Source organism: Pieris napi, chromosome 23 (genome assembly GCF_905475465.1).
Source record: "Pieris napi chromosome 23, ilPieNapi1.2, whole genome shotgun sequence".
Taxonomy (NCBI): Eukaryota; Metazoa; Arthropoda; class Insecta; order Lepidoptera; family Pieridae; genus Pieris; species Pieris napi.
This window is the reverse complement of record NC_062256.1, coordinates 1054176-1075952: the sequence shown is the minus strand read 5'-3', so window position 1 is coordinate 1075952 and position 21777 is coordinate 1054176. Positions and strand designations below refer to the sequence as shown.

The window sequence follows — 21777 nt, the reverse complement described above, 5'->3', positions numbered from 1 at the left end:
GTATGTATGTATGTAACCGACTCCTTCGGACTCGATTTTGACCCACTTTTAACGGACAGATTTAATTCAAACTTTGCGCACCTGTCAAAGATCGATGACAATGCAATAATCCGAAAAAAATTAAAAAAAATTAACTAAAAAATAAATAATAGTTTAAAAAAACTAAAAATGTGCCATATTTTTCGTCTATCGAGCAACCCACGCTTTTTCACAATAATACCAGTATTTTTTGTTCATTACCATTTTCAGCCTAAATTAGGAATTATTTTTCACTTTTTAGTTTGATGTGCTTTAAAAGCGTGTTTTTTAGTTTTTTTTAACTATTATTTATTTATGTAATTACTAACACTAGTCTAAAATAAAACTTTCTAATACAGATTTTTCTTTCCCCTCTAAATCTTTGAAACGTCGAAATGCGCAGTCCCTTGACAGTCGATAAAAGAGTTTACACTATATATTTCTAAATAATATAATATTGTTTGAAAATCGACAGAAACTACATCCAAAAGTTTAATATTGCTTAAATATCCGTGAGATCATTCCATAAATCCCATATCAATCTGATGACAATTGACTTCAACTATACCTTGACTTGACACTGACATTTGACACATGCCAAACTCTTCTCAATGAAAACTTATCAGTAGAATCTTGATAGCGCCAAAGAAATCACATCAGCAATTCCAACTTAGTATAATCCGATTTTCAAGTTAAATTTTCAATTCATTAATAGGACGTTTCCTTTCTTCCGGTGAATGACACGATTGAACGTATACCTTTTACGGATGTCTGAAAAAATTCGCATACAATAATAAATAATTTTAAAATCTGTGTGGTTAAATATGATGTACAGAAGTTCCATTAAAAACCAAAGCATTATTTCTCTTTAGGAAGCGTTTAAGTACTACGTAACGCGTTTTGGGAGGGGGGGGGGGTCCTTTTGTAAAACGTTACGATGCGGGGCGGGGATTAAATTACGCGTTATTGTTAATATTATCTTCTACTTACACCACATAGTAACTAAAGAAACACAAAGTGGTCACGAAACGTTTTACTATACTTGAGTACAGTACTCAACGTAACGTTTTTCAGTACCCTAGTACAGTAGTACTAGGGTACTGAAAAACGTTACGGCAAGATACATGGGGGGGGTCAATAATCTCCAAAAATCGCGTTACGTAATACTTGAACGCTATTTGAAGAAATTATATAATTACTAGCTGACCCAGCAAACGTTGTTTTGCCATGTATATTTCTAGGAAACAAAATAACTACTATAATAAAAAATAGGGGTTGATTGTAGAGGGGTGAAAATTAAGGGTTGTATATATTTTTGAATGCTGTATCATAAAAAAAAAAATTGTATAAAAAAATATTTTTTTTTTGGCGTGAACAACCCTTATCACTTAATGGTTTGAAAGATAGTAGCCAATTCTCAGACTTACTGAATATGCATACAATTTCGTAAGAATCGGTCGAGCCGTTTCGGAGAGGAGTATGGGAACCAACATTGTGACACGATATAATCTGTGCGTAAAAAGAAGGGGCCGTTCACCTACCAGATAGACGGATCAAGTGAAAGACTCATCGTACTCAAAACTGTACACTGTTATAAGAGAGGCGCTAAGGGCCTCATAGCCTAGCGGTCTTATTAAGTGGCAGCTAGGTGAGGGGTACCGGGTTCGATTCCCGGTTCGAGGGCAAGTTTTAATTTAATTTAAATTTGTTCTCGGCCTTTGGGAGGGTTGTGCGGTACCGGGCGAGTGCCTAAACCGGATGGAGGACATGGTCGAATTTCTAAAGACAAGCACGAATTATTAAAAATCTTATACTTGACGCTGGCTAATGCACAAACCGTGCCAGAGCCATAAAAAAAAAGAGAGAGGCGCTGGACAGAAATCCGCTCCAGATGTTTCCTTGCTGACCACAATCAGACATGAACTACCGACTAAAGAGAAAGAGTCGCAGGTTTACATAGAAACATACCTTTTTCTTTGATCCATTCAATATATCCTTATACATCTCCGAGCGGAGGTATCTTGAATAGCTGTCAGACTTCATTAAATGGTACACGTGAGCCTGAAAGACAAAACGTCATGAGGAGTCTAAGAGGATTTCGTAGAAATGTTCTATTCTTAAAAGGCCGGCAACGCACTTGCCCCCTGGCAATGTAAGTGTCTACGGGCGGTGTTTGTTTGTTACATAAAAAGAAAAGAGAAAAAAATCTTTTTACGACCCTGGACTCGATAAACCATGTCTTGTATAACATTCCTTGTCTTGTATATAAGTTTTGTTTCATCAAAATCGATCTAGCAATTTTAAACACTTGTTTTTTTTTCACTTCGACGTCACACGATCGACACGTACGCGGGCGAAGACACGTCCACGAGCGCGCTCGCTCAGTCGTATTTTGCATGCGTTAAACATATCTCAATCATGCTGATAAAAAAAATAGTTTCAGTTTAATTACTTATTTTTTGCCGGCTTTATTTCTATAAATAAGACACATTTATACTAGATACATAAATACCAATTAATAACGTGATAGGTCCCATAAGGGGCCATCATGTTCCTCCCATCAGAATAGCGTACCAGTGAAACATTTGCCCCAAAATAAAGTTTCTCTTACCTGCGCCTGATCAAAGCAATATCTATCCGGTTTGCCAGACTCCACTCTCACACGAGTTAGTTCCCTGTAAAACACATTATATTTTATTTAAGACGATTTTTTTAAATAAAGTTATATTATATAGTTACTAGCTGGCCTGGCGAACATCGTATCGCCTAACTATCGATTCTTTGTTTTTTTTAAATACTTATTCTGCTATGCGGGACACCGGTCTAGCTAGTAAGATAAAAAAAAGAAAGTTGATAAGACAACAAATACATTATGTCAAAAAATGAAAATTTACCTTCCCGGAACCCCTCCACTAACATTTGAACTTTATGTTATGGTATTAAAGTTCAAATTTACTTTAAATATTATTACAAATATTTTGTATGGGAATATAGAAAAGTGTTGTTTTTAGACTTTTCACTCAATTTTTTTTAATTTTTCTCTCCCTAAGAACTATCCTCGTACTTCAAGGAATATTATTAAAAAAAATCAGACAAATCGGTCAAGCCGTTTTCATGTTATGTCGTGACAACGGAAAACGGGTTTCATTTTTATTTATATAGATCTATACGTAACCGTATCCGAAACATAATTTTATTCCTATACCTATATTCGTATCCAGATCCGAAATATCATATTCATAAAATCTCTAGTATAAGGGAGCGTTCAAGTATTACGTAACGAATTTTGGGGGGGGGGGGGGGTCTTTTGTAAAACGTTACGATGCGGGGCGGGGATTGAATTACGCAATATTGTTAATATTATTTTCGACTTTTCAGTAGTTAATACCACATAATGGTAACCTTTAGGTATAAAGAGTCACTAGGTGGTCACGAAACGTTTTAGTATTGGGTACAGAAAAACGTTACGGCGCGTTACATGTGGGGGGGGGGTCCAAGAAACTCCAAAAATTGCGTGACGTAATACTCGGACGCTCCTATATTACCTGCTCGCAGCATCAATATTAACGGGCGAAGGTGCGTTGGAGTCGAGAAACTCCTTCCAAATATCCCGAGCTCGAGAGGCCACGCGACATATCGGGAGAGCCTTCAACTCTTGCACGGCCAACCAGAAGCTGCAATACAAAAAAAGAGATAAAGTGGTACCTCGATACGAGTGTTTTGAGATGATAGCAAGATTTGAGATCGCACACTACACTAACAGCCCGTTCACACTAGTCGTAAGTCGCATAAGACTAAAAGTCGAATGCTCTAGTCACCATACACTTTATATGGAGCTGTTCACATTGGATGAGACGCGATTTTTAGTCCAATACGACTCAAAAAACCATCCGACGGGCCAGCGCCCGTTGTAAGACTAAAAATCGCGTCGAATCGTGCTCGCATAGGTGCCTGCTTGTTGCTGTTCACACTAGTCGTGCATCTAATCGACTCAAGCGCGTTGTTACCTCTCTCCCCGCCCCGCTTCCTAGATCGCTACACATTGCTTGCTCACTCCATTCGTGTTTTATTCGTCTGTTAGGATTGGGTGCATCCAGTATTTTCTTGGAATTGACATTTTTTTCAACTTTTTTAATTTTCTTCGTAAGTAGTAGAGCACAACAAGTTCTTCGTCGGCGTCCATCTCGCGAATTCGCTACGTACCGAATGGCGCGAAACTACGACCTATACGACTCGCGACGCAGTGTGAACAGGCACATCAGACTTTCGACTTTTAGTCATATGCGACTTACGACTAGTGTGAACGGGCTGTAAGGGGATGTCCATTAATCACATGAGGTTCGAAATATCACAAGGGGGTGGGGGGTATAGTAAGATATCACGTGTATCTTTTTTTTCGTCAAACGCGTGATTTCTAAACCGAAAAGCGATTAGAAAAACGATCGATCAGTAGATCGAGAGAGATTCGTGATGACGCCGATGGCTTGGTGAAACCGACCTTGATCTTTGGAAATTGAACACAGCTTATCCGGAGCTGGATATATACGGTAGTGGGCTGATCGGTTTTAGAGAAAGCATTGTGGGGTGCCTTTCTCGAACCTAATTTCGCTGTTTTGATGATGATTTTTCTTTTTTTTCTGCTCTAAGTGCCAACAAATTTCTATAATTTTATTTTGTTGTGTGCTTGTATTATCGTATATGTTTTAAATTTTCATTTCTATTTAAAAAAAAATTGTGAAACTTATGTTTACATTTATATTTTAGATGTAAGATTTTGTAAAATAATTAGTAGATTTAGTACTGTGTGTGATGTCGTAAGCTTAATAACTAAATAAATAAATAACAAAGTACAGTCCAACAAGTGACTTGCAAGATGTTTATCCAGTTGTTAGTATTGAAGAAAGTCTTGCTAATCCGTGGCAATGTACATTAAATATATTAATGTACTAATACAATATATATTTTTCGCATGATTACACTATTCCTTTAATATTATTTTTATGCCAGTCAAAAACAACCTGCAACCTTTCCGTCTAGACATTTTAATTATGGTCCTTAATTTTCTAGAATAGGATTAGATTACACTTTAGACCGGTACATAAAAATATTATTATAAAAAAATTAAGATTCTTTGTGGGTACTAAAAAGTACACGTGATTTTTGGTGGGGGTAGTCTCAAACCTCACCACGTAGCACCATGGGGGAGGGAGGGGTTAAAAAATGTAAAAAAAAAAATATTGGTTGTTTGTAAAGTAGGTTTACGATCGAGATGTTTACGTGATAACGTCTTATTGGTGATATAAGTTTTTGGGAAGTAAGGAATTAATGAAGATAACAATTTTTTCAAATTTTAAATTACATCTATCGTTTTATTCACACTTTTGATGATAAATTTCGGGTGTAAAATGACAAGTTTACTTATTCGACTATGATATAAATTTTTCTTCATACATTCACGGAATGACTGGCAGCGCTCGAGATGAGACGGGAGATCGGTCCGTCTCTCTCTCGTTATACCTGCGATCGCGCTCGTGAGGTTTTGGTGTGACACAAGTTTCTGAACATGTCACCCGACTAAAACGATTTTAAAGACGTTATCACGTCAAAAACATCACGTGATTAATGGACAGCCCCTAACAGTATGTCACTAGACCAGACCTCAAGCTCTGCTTGTTACGGAACGAATGAAACTCGTATGTACCACTATATATTAGAATATCCACTATCTAATAATTGAATATATATATGTACATATAAAAAAAAATGTGTGCGTGTACCTACTAGGTGTACACACGTAAGTGAAACTTCTTTATGTCCTTATTTTTCGAAAAATGATCTACTATATGCAACTTTACAGAAATTGGTTAAATAAAGTTAAATTAGATAAAGTTTAATAAAAGGCTTTTATTATCATAGACATGAATACAAATACAATTATTTCATTTTAACTTATTACTGTACTACTATGTAGTACTAAGATTATTACAGAATTTCATTAATTGTATTAGAATTACTATTAGTATTACTATCATTGTTATCGTTATTATATATTTTTGTTACTAATGGCTTCGAATCTCTTCGGATCAACCGTGGGACAAGAAAAAGATGGCGCGTAACCGAAAAATGTCACAAATGTGTGTAAATTTTTTTCCAACGCCGATAAAGAAGTTTGACTTCAAAAAGCAACATGGAGCGTAACCTGCTACAAAATTTCTCCCATACGTCGATAAAGAAGTTTCACTTCAAAAGATGGCGCGTAACGGAAAAATGTGACGCGTAACGAAAAAATGTAACACTAAATTTTTTTCCAACCCCGATAAAGAAGTTTCACTTCAATAAAATAAATCAGTGGCGCTACAACCTTTTTAGATCTGGGCATCAGATTTCTGTATCTATTTCCTGATCATTTGTCAATGTAATAGATAGGTGATCAGTCTCCTTTGCCTGACAGATGTCGACTTTTTGGGTCTAAGGCAAGCCGGTTTTTTTTTTATTTTAAAATGCGCACATAGAAAGAAAGTCGGTGCACAGCCGGGGATCGAACCTACGACCTCAGGGATGAGAGTCACACGCTGAAGCCACTAGGCCAAGACTCGATAACATTATAAAAAAAAATTTCTTGCACATAATATAACTTACTTGAGATTTTCCCCACTGAATTCCTTATTGAGAAACTTCGCGAAGTGATCCCTGCCTGGAGGATCACGGAGCAGTTCCCGAAGGTTGAACGACCAGCGTCTGACGCGACGGAGGGGAAGTGGTTCTTTACTGAAATAAATTTAACGTTCAAAAAAAAATATCTAATTAAAAAAAGACGAAAAAGTACTTTAGTTACGAGAGCAATTAAACTGATTTAGTTTTAATTTATAAAACAAATTTGTGTTGCAAAAATTATATATTGTTATATGTTATTTGAAAGACAAGGATAAAAGTCTAACATAAGTGTTGTCATACTATAAAAATCCCAATGTAATGAATTAAGAAGAAGAAACCCAAGTGCAAGTGTTGCCATATTTTTGAAGTTATACTTCTTTAGGCGCGTTATGAAAAATTGATGAGAGTGAAATTTTACGACGCGCGCGCACCGTGACACAAAATTAACAGAATGAAGTTGCCCACGGAAGATGCTACGGCATTGGACATAATTTAAAAACAACATTCGAATAATAATAGAATTTATGTTACACTTAATGTAAGAGAATAATAATAAATATTTATTTATTTAATTTTTCAAATGTAAACTGAACTTTATTGACTATAATGACTCCTTTTCCAGTCTTTGATTATTTAATTGTAATTAATTAATTGCATGCAATCAAAAACTATTTTTAATAATGCCAAAGAAGTATAACTTCTTACGCGCGTACATAAGTACATGCACCCTTTTTTTCATAGATCATAAGTTTTGACAATTATGAATAACTGTTCGTATGATTATGCCATTATGATAATTATTATGACATTTACATGCCTTTTTTATATGGCTGTGTGGTTTTATAATTAATCAATCCGAATGTACCACTTTCTTTGCAAATAACGATTTATTATAAACAGAAAAAGGGTGAATGATGCCATATCTAACAACCAAGAGATTATAAAAAAGTGCGTGCGTACAAAGTACACATGTCAGAAGTGAAACTTCTTTGGCCAAACGTGGCATTTAAATTTACAATCCGTCATTTGAGATTTCAATAAACTCTTTTGCACAAAATATAAAACACTAATATTTGATAAATTCTCTTACGAAATTTAATTTTAAATATAGAATTTCTTTAAGGTAATTCACCCTTCTCACTCTCTCCCTTTCGACAAAAACGCTGCACATCTTCGTGACGTTTGAGTAAAAATTTACCGTCATGCGCCTAAAGAAGTTTCACTTCAAACAATCTCAATATATTTATATATATAACAATAAATACCATTGCTTCTCTTGATCCCACAGCTCCGTGGTATCGCTTATCCATGGATTGGGCCACTCCGGTGGAGTCAGGAACGCGTCATACTCGGCATATTGCTCGCAGTACGATATGAATCTGTGGTTAAACTCACACTTTTGGGACCGTTCAAGTATTACGTAACGAATTTTGGGGGGGGATCCTTTTGTAATACGTTACGATGCGGGGCGGGGATTGAATTACGCGTTATTTTTAACATTATTTTCGACTTTCCAGTACTTTATACTACATAATGGTAACTTTTAGGTATTAAGAGTCACTAGGTAGTCATGAAACGTTTTACTATACTTGGGTACAGAACGTTACGGCGCGTTACATGGGGGTGTGTCAATAATCTCCAAAAATTGCGTGACGTAATACTTGAACGCTCCCTTTCACACAAGAGAACCAACAATTGTAAAGGGCCGATTGAAATCGGCCTTGACTTTCGCCCGAACCCAATAATCAATCCACAATCCCAATAACCAAACCCCACGAAGACAATCCATTTTCGGCGACGGATAAAATACTCTTTGTCGTTCCATTTTACCGAGTTTTCACTCATATTTGATAATCAATGTAAACCAAATAAAGTAAATAAAACCGTACAAATAACATTAAAATATACATGTGTATGTTTATAACATAACAAACAGTTTTTTCAATTATTTAAAAAACTGGTGTAAGTTAAAATCTGTTAAAATAATTAACTGTTGAAATCGAGCTTTCGTCAACTGTCATTTTCATACAAAGGTCTATACACAGACACCGATACGACCTCCCATGGATAGCTTGTATCGACAGATGGCTATTACAATCCGTCGATTGGTTATTGGGTCACTTGTTACAACATTTGGATTAAGATTACTATCTCAGATGGTGGTTTATGGATTAAGATATGTTATTGGGTTCGGGCGTTATAAACGATTCCTTTTATCCGTACTAGGAAAGAAGTCACACAGCAAATTGTAATCTTATTTTAATAAGTCTTTGTTATCTGTGAAGCAATTAAATAACACTTTTCTTTTTTTTATAGGAGGGAAAATAGAGTCTACGGAAATACCCAATTTAGTGGGTGCGTTGCCGGCCTTTGAGGAAGGAGTATACTCTTTCTGTAAACAATTGGAGGTGGTATCTCCCAAGAAATACCCCTCACTGGCAGTCACTTCCACAGTTCGCTAGTTTACCAAAGAAAATGACCTGAGAAGCAGACAGTGGAAAACAAGCCAAGGTGATGCTGGAAATTCTAATCTTTTTTTCTTCTTTTATAGAACAGGGAAACAGGCAGGAGGCTCATCTGATGTTAAGTGATACCATACACAGTCACATTGCCAGAAGGCTCGAAAGTGTGTGCTGGACTTTCAAGAATTGGTGCGCTCTTTTCTTGAAGGACCCTAAGTCGAATTGGTTCGGAAATACTCCAGAGGTCTCGCGAGTGCGCTGCCGGCCTTTTAAGAATTGGTGCGCTCTTTTCTTGAAGGACCCTAAGTCGAATTGGTTCGGAAATACTCCAGAGGTCTCGCGAGTGCGCTGCCGGCCTTTTAAGAATTGGTGCGCTCTTTTCTTGAAGGACCCAAAGTCCAATTGGTTCGGAAATACTCCAGAGGTCTCGCGAGTGCGCTGCCGGCCTTTTAAGAATTGGTGCGCTCTTTTCTTGAAGGACCCTAAGTCGAATTGGTTCGGAAATACTCCAGAGGTCTCGCGAGTGCGCTGCCGGCCTTTTAAGAATTGGTGCGCTCTTTTCTTGAAGGACCCAAAGTCCAATTGGTTCGGAAATACTCCAGAGGTCTCGCGAGTGCGCTGCCGGCCTTTTAAGAATTGGTGCGCTCTTTTCTTGAAGGACCCTAAGTCGAATTGGTTCGGAAATACTCCAGAGGTCTCGCGAGTGCGCTGCCGGCCTTTTAAGAATTGGTGCGCTCTTTTCTTGAAGGACCCTAAGTCGAATTGGTTCGGAAATACTCCAGAGGTCTCGCGAGTGCGCTGCCGGCCTTTTAAGAATTGGTGCGCTCTTTTCTTGAAGGACCCTAAGTCGAATTGGTTCGGAAATACTCCAGAGGTCTCGCGAGTGCGCTGCCGGCCTTTTAAGAATTGGTGCGCTCTTTTCTTGAAGGACCCAAAGTCCAATTGGTTCGGAAATACTCCAGAGGTCTCGCGAGTGCGCTGCCGGCCTTTTAAGAATTGGTGCGCTCTTTTCTTGAAGGACCCTAAGTCGAATTGGTTCGGAAATACTCCAGAGGTCTCGCGAGTGCGCTGCCGGCCTTTTAAGAATTGGTGCGCTCTTTTCTTGAAGGACCCAAAGTCCAATTGGTTCGGAAATACTCCAGAGGTCTCGCGAGTGCGCTGCCGGCCTTTCAAGAATTGGTACGCTCTTTTCTTGAAGGACCCTAAGTCGAATTGGTTCGGAAATACTCCAGAGGTCTCGCGAGTGCGCTGCCGGCCTTTAAAGAATTGGTGCGCTCTTTTCTTGAAGGACCATAAGTCGAATTGGTTCGGAAATACTCCAGAGGTCTCGCGAGTGCGCTGCCGGCCTTTAAAGAATTGGTGCGCTCTTTTCTTGAAGGACCCTAAGGTTAGGTTAGGGCTAGGGCTGGTTTCACATAGAATAAAATAAAAACGCTCAGTTGTGGAACGACGGACGTCGAGATGATACGGGTGGAATTTTCTGGACGTCCGATGATGAAGCCGTATCTTTATTGGAGAAATAATTATTTACTTACATTTCTGCAACCTTACTGACGCGAACGTTTCGTCTCTCGAGTCGCGCCTTCAAAACCGCAACTTGTCGTTTAGCCGCTTCAATCTGTGCTTCAATACTCGGCTTGTCACCCTCCAGTGTTGCCAGTTCAGAGTGGGACGATTCGCCTGATATAAAAATTCAAAAATCAAACCGAATCCGAATGATCCTAAGAGCTTTATATTATTCCTTACATATGAAATTGGCGTTTGGTATGGTAGGAACATAAATTAGTTTTTTTTTTGAGGTATTTCTATTGCATAGTGTTTTCGATTAGAGTCAACCATTGAAATTATAGTGAAGAATCAATACGTATTTATTGATTTTAATTCAAACATCACATTCTTAGATAAAATCAAATCTACGATGACTGATTTAAGTTAATACCCGCTCTTAATACTTTGTAAACATAAATGAATAATACAGAAACTTAAATAGTCAAGTTGAAACCGAATTGCCCCCAAGCTGTCTAAAATTGTCAAACTAAAACTGAATTGTCCCTAAGCTGTCTAAAATTGTCAAACTAAAACTGAATTGTCCCTAAGCTGTCAAAAATAGTCAAACTAAAACTGAATTGTCCCTAAGTTGTCTAAAATTGTCAAACTAAAACTGAATTGCCCCCAAGCTGTCTAAAATTGTCAAACTAAAACTGAATTGTCCCTAAGTTGTCTAAAATTGTCAAACTAAAACTGAATTGTCCCTAAGCTGTCTAAAATTGTCAAACTAAAACTGAATTGTCCCTAAGCTGTCAAAAATAGTCAAACTAAAACTGAATTGTCCCTAAGTTGTCTAAAATTGTCAAACTAAAACTGAATTGCCCCCAAGCTGTCTAAAATTGTCAAACTAAAACTGAATTGTCCCTAAGTTGTCTAAAATTGTCAAACTAAAACTGAATTGTCCCTAAGCTGTCAAAAATAGTCAAACTAAAAATTAATTGTCCCTAAGCTGTCTAAAATAGTCAAACTAAAACTGAATTGTCCCTAAGCTGTCCAAAATAGTCAAACTAAAACTGAATTGCCCCCAAGCTGTCTAAAATTGTCAAACTAAAACTGAATTGTCCCTAAGTTGTCTAAAATTGTCAAACTAAAACTGAATTGTCCCTAAGCTGTCAAAAATAGTCAAACTAAAAATTAATTGTCCCTAAGCTGTCTAAAATAGTCAAACTAAAACTGAATTGTCCCTAAGCTGTCCAAAATAGTCAAACTAAAACTGAATTGTCCCTCAACTGTCTAAAATAGTCAAGTCAACCAAATTAGTAATAATGGTAACTCACCATTTTCCTTAACGGCCTCAGAATTCTTCTGTATGGCCTCTTCGCTTTCTTGAGGGTTCGTGATTGTTACTATTGGGTTGTTCTGTAAAATTAAAAATGGTTAAAATGTGAATAACTTAACGCTTATCATGTGTCTGTAATGTGTCACAATGTAGCATTGATATACAAAAAACCCAAGATGCACAGTCTCGAATAAAAGTAACGCTCGAAGGTGTCCCGAAACACTATTTCTGTCCCTTTCTTTAACAGTATGTCTATAACAGTATATGTTACAAGCATATATTATTGCAAAATCAACCTTACGCGAATTGCTTAAAGTTGTTATTACAACGCTGTGTATACGTACTTAAAGCAATAAAATTTTATGACCGACCGTGGTCGGTAGGACAAGGTATTGAGTGGAGTCGAACATGACTTTTTTATTTACAACTATTTAACATAATTTTAAATTTATCCGACTTTTCGGGTGCTTTACAGCGTGCGTGGTCACGGTGACTGAAGACAAAAGGTGTTGGATGTTAAATAGTTGTAAATCTATAATAATACATAACTTTAATCCGGTTAAAAAGATTTTTCTTTAAATTAAAAAAAAAATTTTAATTGGCTACCTCCTGACCTACACTTTATATAGCGTAAATATATTTGTCAAAAACTACACACAAAAAAGTTCAAAAGTACATAAATTTATTTATAAAAAAAACAAAAATAATTAACATCGACTCCACTTATTAGACGCGAGACTATTTGAAATGAGTGCACAATTTAGAATGTTGCGCTCATTTTTTGAGGACGTTTTTTTGACGTTGAGTGTGCATCTTGGGTTTTTTGTATATCAATGCAATGTAGTCAATTTCTGTCTGGGTGGTATCTCTTTTGTGGCAATTTTCTTTAAGGGCAAGGAGTTGTGTAAAACAAAAAAAAAGAGTGGCGAAGAATTTATTGCTAGTTCTCTTCCGTTCTACGCCCATGATTTGAGAACTGGTAAAAAATGTAAAATTTGAAGCATTTCATATATATTTATTTTCCGTTCCTAAGTGTACATTTTGTTACCTATATGAATAAATGATTTAGAATTTTGAAATTTTTGATCAGCCTTCTGTGACTTTTTGGGTCTAAAGTCGGTTTTCCTTCGATGCTTCGCGGACCCATGCGACTTCTTCAATAAAATTCCTTTTGTGTGTGCTGCGATATTGCCATTGTCCATTATGAGGAAGTTGCATGGTTCTCATGTCATTTACACGTGTATATCATTTCTATATGTTCATAAGTATCTGATTATCCACCTTGTAACATGTGTGATGTTTGAGAGTGAACATAAAATACAGTGTAAACTCCATGTAACGTCTCTCGATTTAGCGACAATCTCGATAAAGCGTCGAAGTCACTCGTCTTTGGTTGGTTAAGCTTGTCTTCCATACAATGATGCACTCTACATAGCATTACACTCTCAATAACGACAATTAATACTAAAAAGTACTTAAGTTGCCGAAATTAGTTGAACCTGCGGAGCTGTGTACGTTCTTTTGTCGCTTTATTGTTAGCCCGGAATAAACTCGACTATCGGCATCATACGTACTGATCTTTCTGAGAAATCCGTTCGTTTGTTTACAAATTGGGATTGCTATCCCTAAGATGCCTCAATATCGCAAGATATGAATAAAATATGTATAAAAATACAATATATTTGCTAGTACAGCAAAAGCGTTAGCATAGCGTTCAAATAAGAATTGTTTTTATGTAATTACTAACACTACTCTGAAATAAACTTTTTCTAATACAGATTTTTCTTCTTTCCAATTAACGACAACTCTCTGTAACGTCAAAATAAGCAGTCGCCGTGTGTCGTTATATAGAGTTTATAATACGAACTAAATTAAAAAAAAATTAACCATACAAGCAAGTTAATGCCACTCACAAGAATTGAGAGTCATATACTGCTCAAAGCATCAATCTTGCCTTTTAAACTCTACCTCTTTTGCCCCATGCCCCAAGAACAAACCTTCAAATTGTGCTGCGTGATGAGCTCTCTGCATAGCTGAAGCCGTTTTTCCTTTAACGCGTTAATCCTTGACAGTTTCTTTGGATCCAATTCAGTTGTGTTCACACATCCGGGCTGGAAAATTTTACAAATTAAAATGATTTTATTACAAGTAGATTCTGTGCAGTAAGATACTAAACTAAATTCTTATTTGCTACTTGTGAACAATGCGCAGAGGCAATGGGAACTTGGAGAAGCTGAAAGGTCACGTGACATTCTGTTTTGGTAAATCACGAACCACCACCACCGATGTACCGATCAAGTGCAGGACTCATCCTCAAATTTACTCATACACTGCAAAATTTTACTAATATTATTGTTATTTTTCTACTAAGTATTATTACATTCTTTTTCTTTCTTTTTTGCGACTGAGACGCAAACTAGCTGCTGTGGTCTCTGGCAGAACGACCAGCGCTGTGGAACATTCTGCTCCTCAACATAATGCTGAGCCAGAGCCAATTACAACCACAGCACACACGCATTACACACTTGAAACGAACCGAAGAATTGAAACAAAGAAAAAAAGTTAAACAAATTTTCTTTGATTATTGTTATTATGTGTGTGTCTAAAATACACTGTCATAAAAGAGGCGCTGGACAGAAACAGCTGGAAACAGATTGTCAGCCCCAGATGTTTTCTTGCAGATCACGATCAGATATGAGCTACCTGACTGAAGATAGAGACTCAGATAGAGAGTTACACTTTTTGCCAGCTTCTTTGGCTCGAGAAATGTTTTTAAGAATAGCAACTCAGTTTCTCGTCTATTCCAAAGAACACACCAGCAGTCCATTTTCTAATTCGTAGCTCAAGAAATTCTTAATTAATTCCAAACTTCAGAAAAAATGGTTTAGTTTACTGCATTTTAGAAATTTAAAATTTTGGTACCGGCCTACCCTCACTTTAATTCGAATTCAACAATCATAACAAATATCAGCGACAAATCACGCGCATGCGCAATGCAGACATACACATTTTTTCTTCTTAATTAAGTCATTTTCAACTCACCATAGGTCTATGAAGATCCCAGAATGCCCTCTCCTGGCTGTCCAGAACTTTCCTCTCCAACTTATCCCTTTTTTTATCAACCTGAAATTATTAAATATAAATGGTTATGTATAATTTGATACCCGATGAAATAATAATTTCCAATATGGTTGCATTCCTTTCGAATTAATTTATTAAACTCAAAATAACGTTGTTCATATCGGTAGACAAGTACACTTATGAATGTCAACAGAAAAGATGTTAAATAGATTCTAAATTTACATTTTCTACCAGCTCGCAAGTCAAGGGCGTAGAGCGGGCAAGAAGAACTGGCACTTAGCATCATGACATTTACTTATAAAAGCCTAAACCTAATTTCGATCGCAAATAGTAGTTTATGCAACTGTCATATAATAGAGGGTATTAAAACATGAGTGTAGTTTTCAAAATAAGATTAAACGAGTGTTTTAATACCTAATTATATGCAGTTGTATACACTACTTCATTTAATCTCATGGCTATAGGTAGCTACATTAAATAAAATGCAATATAAAAGAAACAAAAGTCTGTTATTGGTCTATCGGCTCGGAACCAGCGCGCTCACCACAGATTATGTGTACTTAAATTGAATTGAAACCTCCTTGGTCGGGACACATTGTACTTTAATGATTAAAAAAATGTGTGCGTGTACTACTTCTTTATGACCTTATTTTTCGAAAAATGATCTACTATATGCAACTTAACGAAATTGGTTAAATAAAGTTTAACAAAAGGCTTTTATTATCATAGACGAATACAAATACAATTATTTCATTTTACCTTATTACTACTAAGATTATTACAGAATTTCATTAATTGTAATAGAATTATTACTTTCATTGTTATCGTTATTATATATTTTTGTTATTAATGGCTTCGAATCTCTTCGGATCTACCGTGGTAGGGACAAGAAAAAGATGGCGCGTAACCGAAAAACGTGACGATTTGCTACAAAATTTCTCCCATACGTCGATAAAGAACTTTCATTCCAATGCCGATAAAGAAGTTTGATATCAAAAAGCAACATGGCACGTAACCGAAAAATGTGACGCGTAACGAAAAAATGTTACACTAAATTTTTTTCCAAACCCGATAAAGAAGTTTCACTTCAAAAATTATTTTAAAGCTATTCTAATTCTAATTTTAATTATGAAATGAAATACAGACGAAAATTAAAGAATTATCTTATCTTTGTTTAGGATTATAAGCTTCTGGGCATCTGGAAGGAGCTAGAACATAGACTTTTACTTACTTTACTCTGAGCCTCTGCCTGCATGAATATAAACTCCCATTTCCTGCTGAACATCTTCTGTAATCGCGCCAAAGACTCTGCCTCATAATCAGCCAGTTCTAAACGCGCCTTGTTCTGCATTGTTCGCTTGCAGAGGTATACCGCTGAAAACGAGAACAATTAGGGTCCATCAAGAATACAGACTCCAAAAAGGCCAACCCACTGGCCAACATTCTGGTGAATGCTAATTTCGTCGCTGTAGAATGCTGAATGATAACCTCGCGTCCATGCGTCGGGTTGTCCCTCTCCCTAAAATATGGCGAGGGGGCCGATGGCTGGCCATGCGTCATACTCGTGAAAGGGTGCTACTTGTGGTGACTGGTCGTACTTGAATTCGTGTATGCGGTGATGTTAATTATTTCGAATATGTATTTGCGTGTTGTTCCCACGAGAATGTAAGTGCGTGCTCCTATTTCATTATGCCTCCTGCTGATAGAGGACAAATCTTTGTTTTTAATTTATTTTATTATTATTTATTACTTAAGATGTCATGTGGAACATGTAATGGTTGCAGCTCCTTAAAACGATGTGTAAAAAAAAATGGCGATTAAAAAGAGTGGCGTAGAGTTTATTGCCAGTTCTTCTCTTCCGTTCTACGGCCTAGATTTGAGAACTGGCAGTAAATGTAAAATTAGAAGCATTTAATGTATATTTCTTTTTACGTTCATAAGTGTACATTGTGTTACCTACATGAATAAATGATTTTGGACTTTGACCTCATATGTCCAGAGAACCAAACATTACAGGAAACGAAAAAAATGTATCATTTCGTCAATATTCGTTAAAATATTATTATGTGTTTTGTCCATAGTTTTGGATGGTAAAAGGACTCATTTATTAATAACATAAATAAATCCTTACTTCATGATTATACTAGTTAAATGACATAAGATTTAAGAATAAAAAATAAATGGTTTTTAGACATACGAGACTATATAGTGACGATTTGCTTTAAAAAAAAAAATTGTATACATACCGTAATCCGTATTTTCAGGCTCCCACTGATTTGAGGGCCAAAAGTACGGCGTTTGGAACCTGATAAATAAATTATTTATTTTATAAGTCATCTTTAATTTAATAACGTGATGATGTAGTGATCTAAATGATGTAGACTAAAATTGGGCTAGCTGATGGCAACGTGTATCTCGTTTCGTATATACTTAATATTAAATTTCTCATGTAAATAAAATAATTTTTGTAATGAGAAATAAAGTTCTTTAAACATTAAGTAATAAAAGAATTGACTGTAACTACTATATAAAATTGCTTTAAAGACAAATTTGCACGCCATTATGTGGCAGAATATGCGAACTTCAAATTGTACCACGATAACAATTGTGTACCATATTCTTGCAAATAAATTATTATTATCTCTATATATATAAAAAATTCTCGTGTCACAATGTTCGTTCACATACTCCTCCGAAACGGCTCAACCGATTCTTATGCATATTCAGTATGTCTGAGAATCGGCTACTATGTATATTTCAAACCCCTAAGTGATAAGGGGTGTCCACCCCAAACATTATATTTTTTAGACAACTTTTTTTTGTTTTTATGTTACAGCATACAAAAATATATACAAACCCTAATTTTCACCCCTCTACGATCAACCACTATTATTTATTTGTTAATAAAAATCTTATGACTTGAACACCGAGGTTTATATAGAGAAAAATTCACAGAAAAACCTTAAAAGTTTTCATTCCGAACAGTCTCTGGGGTAGCATAGCAAAATGTTCCATGTTGGTATGTACTAAAAAGGTAGGCTAAATAAAAACACATTAAGGAGAAACGAAGTTCGCGGGGGCAGCACATATATAAATAAACTTACCTATAATAGGTATTATCATTCTTCACCGTCAGACAATGATCATCTATAGGGAATAAGTAGCCATGAGCTGCCAAAAGATGAGACAGGTGCAGAGCCTCCCAAGCGTCTTCCAGATTGAGATGACGGGTCAACCATGCCACCAGTTCTGAGCCAGTGAAAACCTGAAAATTTGAACTTTAAACCATAGAGATTCCTGCTCTGACTTTTTCTACCTGTGTATACAGAATTTATTTATTTATTAAAGTTCACCACATCATATATAATGCTATATCTATAGTATATGTTACAAGGTATCTTTACTCATGACAAATATGTTACAAAAAATTAAAATAACAAAAAACTTTAGAGGTGTCAAGGGACACCCGGATCGAACGAAATTCCTTTCGATTAATTTATATGTTAATTGGTATCATAACAGTATGATAGATTTTCTCGACACCAATTAAGATTGGTGTCGTGATGTTGTCGTCGTAAGCGACGAAAAAAAAAGCCAACATCACGAGGTGTTCCCAGGCGGTCACCTATCCAAGTACTGACCTCGCCCGACGTTGCTTAACTTCGGTGATCGGACGAGAACCGGTGTATTACAATAGCAAATAGCAAAAAAGTGTCGTGACAACTTTTCGTAAGAATTTTTTCCGTCAAGAACCCCCTTTCACAACGCGCGATAAGGAATTTCGTTCCAAATATATGCTTCCAATTTTAGATTTTAAGCAAAAAATACTAACAAAACAGTGGATAAGTATCAGATTAGGCACTTAACAATGCTTTCTTTCTTTAAAATTGATCAGCCTACTACCAAATACATTCAGCATCCTTTAATCCGGATTAGAAGAATTCGAATGAGAGGCAAAAACCAACAGCAGTTTTTGCTGACAGAATTTAGAAGATTCTGTTTGTTTTGAACTTTGGGATTGAATAGGAGATGACAATGTTAACATGCTGTCAGAGGTTGCTGTTCTGTATTTGACAATTAAATGATTTGTTTTCGAAACACCGGCTATAGATCACCAATCATACAGTGACTTCATTTTAAAATTTCACTAGTCGACACTTCTACACCCTTAAAGGTAAAGTGCCGCTATGAGTGTGAAGAAGACATTGTCATGTTGTCTTGGTCTTACACACAATAATTATAATCAAATTATATATTACTTACGGATGGTATTTTACTCATAAAGCTCTTGACAGTACGAACAGGCACCCCTGTGTTTTCATCTTGCATTTTCTCTATGATAGCTTCCATCTATAAATTTATATCTGTATTTTATTAAAATTATTAAGTTTTAATTAGTTAATACGTCTTACATTAACTGCAGATCCATTCAAGAAGATGCATATAATTACTCATTATTGTGTCACCGGGAAGCGAATCAATAACAAGGTTGTATGATATATGTGTTAAGTATTTGAAGCTAGCTTAATTGATAAATTATATAAGACAAATTTCTTGGAAACTATGTCATGTTGAGATGACAAATTTCATCAAAATCAGTTCAGTTGTTTTTGAATTAGCATTTACACATTTCTGAAGGGCATTTGTATTTTTATATAGACTGTTAACTTTAAAGTATAAGCTTTATAATATTTAAATTATATAGTGGTCAAAAACAATATACAAGGTAAAAAGAAAATTACAGAAGTACAGCAAACATTACCTTCTTATATGCCAGATAGTTAGGCGATTCTTCTGGTGAAGGTACTGTAGCCATCAGTGCCTGAACACTGGGTGGCATGTTAGCTATCATGCTCTCTCTGTCTTTCTTTTCTTTCTTCTCATTTTCCTTATCATCTTTTCCTGATTTTGCCACCTCTCTGTAAATCATGGATATTTTTACAGCGATGCAAATATTTATATCCTATAAATATTACTCATAACCTGATGAAACCTCTATTCAACAATTACCAATGCCTGTTTAAGTAACATCTATAGAAAATATTTAGAACTTAACTGTACTAGCTAAAATTACAAAAACTGATAATTAAAGGAAATCTGACTTATTAATGTAGATAATAGAAATATTGAAAACAAAGATGCTATAACTACAATATTTCTTAACAGCAAAAAAACCTTAAGAAGGATGTTAATAATTTGATATGTATTTTTCTTATCAACACTATTACATACAATTACATGTACAAATAAACTGGCAGATAGTGTCTCACAAAGTTTAGAAGACAGCTAGAAAGTTATACCATTTTGTGAGTAAGAACTGTATAAAATATGAATAGTTTGCAACTAAGAAACTACTATACATCTAAAAAATATACTAGATTTTATAAATCAAAGCTATAAGTATGTAACCTATGTAATGAAATCCTAAACTTACGATGCTTTTGGGCTTAAGAACCAATGGCTTGCCATAAAACTAAAAATTACAAACATACTGGGATATTATATATTTTTAAAACCTTTTGCCAAAATTCTTACACCTAATATTAAAATAAGTATTTTGTTATGAAATGTAATCTGATGTTATCACCATCATACAAAAATCATGAATTATAAAGACTGAGATAAACAGAGAACAAGAAATAAGAGTAAGTTTAAAGATTACGAGAAATTAGCAATAGGTAGCTAATTGATGCATATGTAGCTGTTTTTTTTTTAAAAGAATTATAGAACCTACTTGGAAGGTCCCTGCTGACAGGCCTTCTGAGCCGTCTTCTCATTTGAATTCATCGTAACCATTTTAACACACTCACTTATAAATTCCTGAGAAAAACTTATTAATGTTCTTTCATAGTGAAATATTAAATAATTTCTTAATAATTTACATTGAGATTCTTAACACAAGGTCACTAACCACAAACAAATTGAAAAAAACCAAAAGCACAATCCCTCAGGGCACTCATAGTTTTTTAATTAGAAAAATAAACGAAGCAACAAATTAATCTTTCGCTTGAATAGTTATGGTGGTTTTTCTTCAGAGATACAATTAAAATTCACGTCTCCAAACCAACTTCGATATAATTTAGTGAAACGAAAAATAGCGTTCGGTTTTCATTCAAAAATTACGAGAAAAATACGCGATAAACGTAAATTTTCGTATTCGAAATCAGTGCACGGCGAAATGTCAAAATTTCAAGTAGCCATTAATCAAATGCACTTTTTGAACGATAGTGAGAAAACTGTGCCTTGCGTAAGGGAGATAGACTATACCTTTTTACACGATAAAACGAGAGGTTAGAGGAAAGATGGCTAAGCAGATAAATTGTGAGGAATGGATTTATGAATGATCTCCCTCCATGTGTAGCGTCTTTCTATTTTGTCGAATAATATTAGGTTTGATAAGCGCATGTTATGAAGTGATCGACTATTGAACAGTTGCTCTATTTTTAGACTCGCTTTATATACTTTTATAATAGGAGTACATATTTAAAAAGGGTTTAGGAGAAACTATTTCGTTTTATTGAATACTGCGCAACGTTCATCTGTACTGTCAAAAGATGGCAGCACTTATATTCAAAAGTTCTAAAACCGTTACTTTTAAAAAATAGGCAAATATTTTTGTAAGTAAGTCTATATTGATCCTTATCCTTAATAGATATTTATAAATCAGATAAAAGTTTACTAATCTTATTAACTTGGATATAAAATCTACTATTAAAAAATAGTTTCTACATTAAT

At 35.5% G+C, this 21777-nt stretch overlaps 1 protein-coding gene across 1 annotated transcript; it reads right to left on the bottom strand.

Moving 5' to 3' along the window:
• Nucleotides 1-285: 285 nt before the first annotated feature.
• On the bottom strand, nt 286-21510 carry LOC125061602 (regulator of G-protein signaling 7). The gene is made up of 16 exons (XM_047667110.1): nt 20777-21510; nt 19805-19961; nt 19306-19392; nt 18147-18307; nt 17289-17347; nt 16274-16416; nt 15004-15084; nt 13959-14072; nt 11960-12041; nt 10670-10814; nt 7938-8051; nt 6658-6786; nt 3564-3692; nt 2630-2693; nt 1987-2079; nt 286-789 (listed from the first exon to the last, which is right to left on the bottom strand). The coding sequence occupies exons 1-16, from the start codon at nt 20836-20838 to the stop codon at nt 727-729; spliced, it is 1683 nt and encodes a 560-aa protein (XP_047523066.1). The 5' UTR covers nt 20839-21510; the 3' UTR covers nt 286-726.
• Nucleotides 21511-21777: the final 267 nt, after the last annotated feature.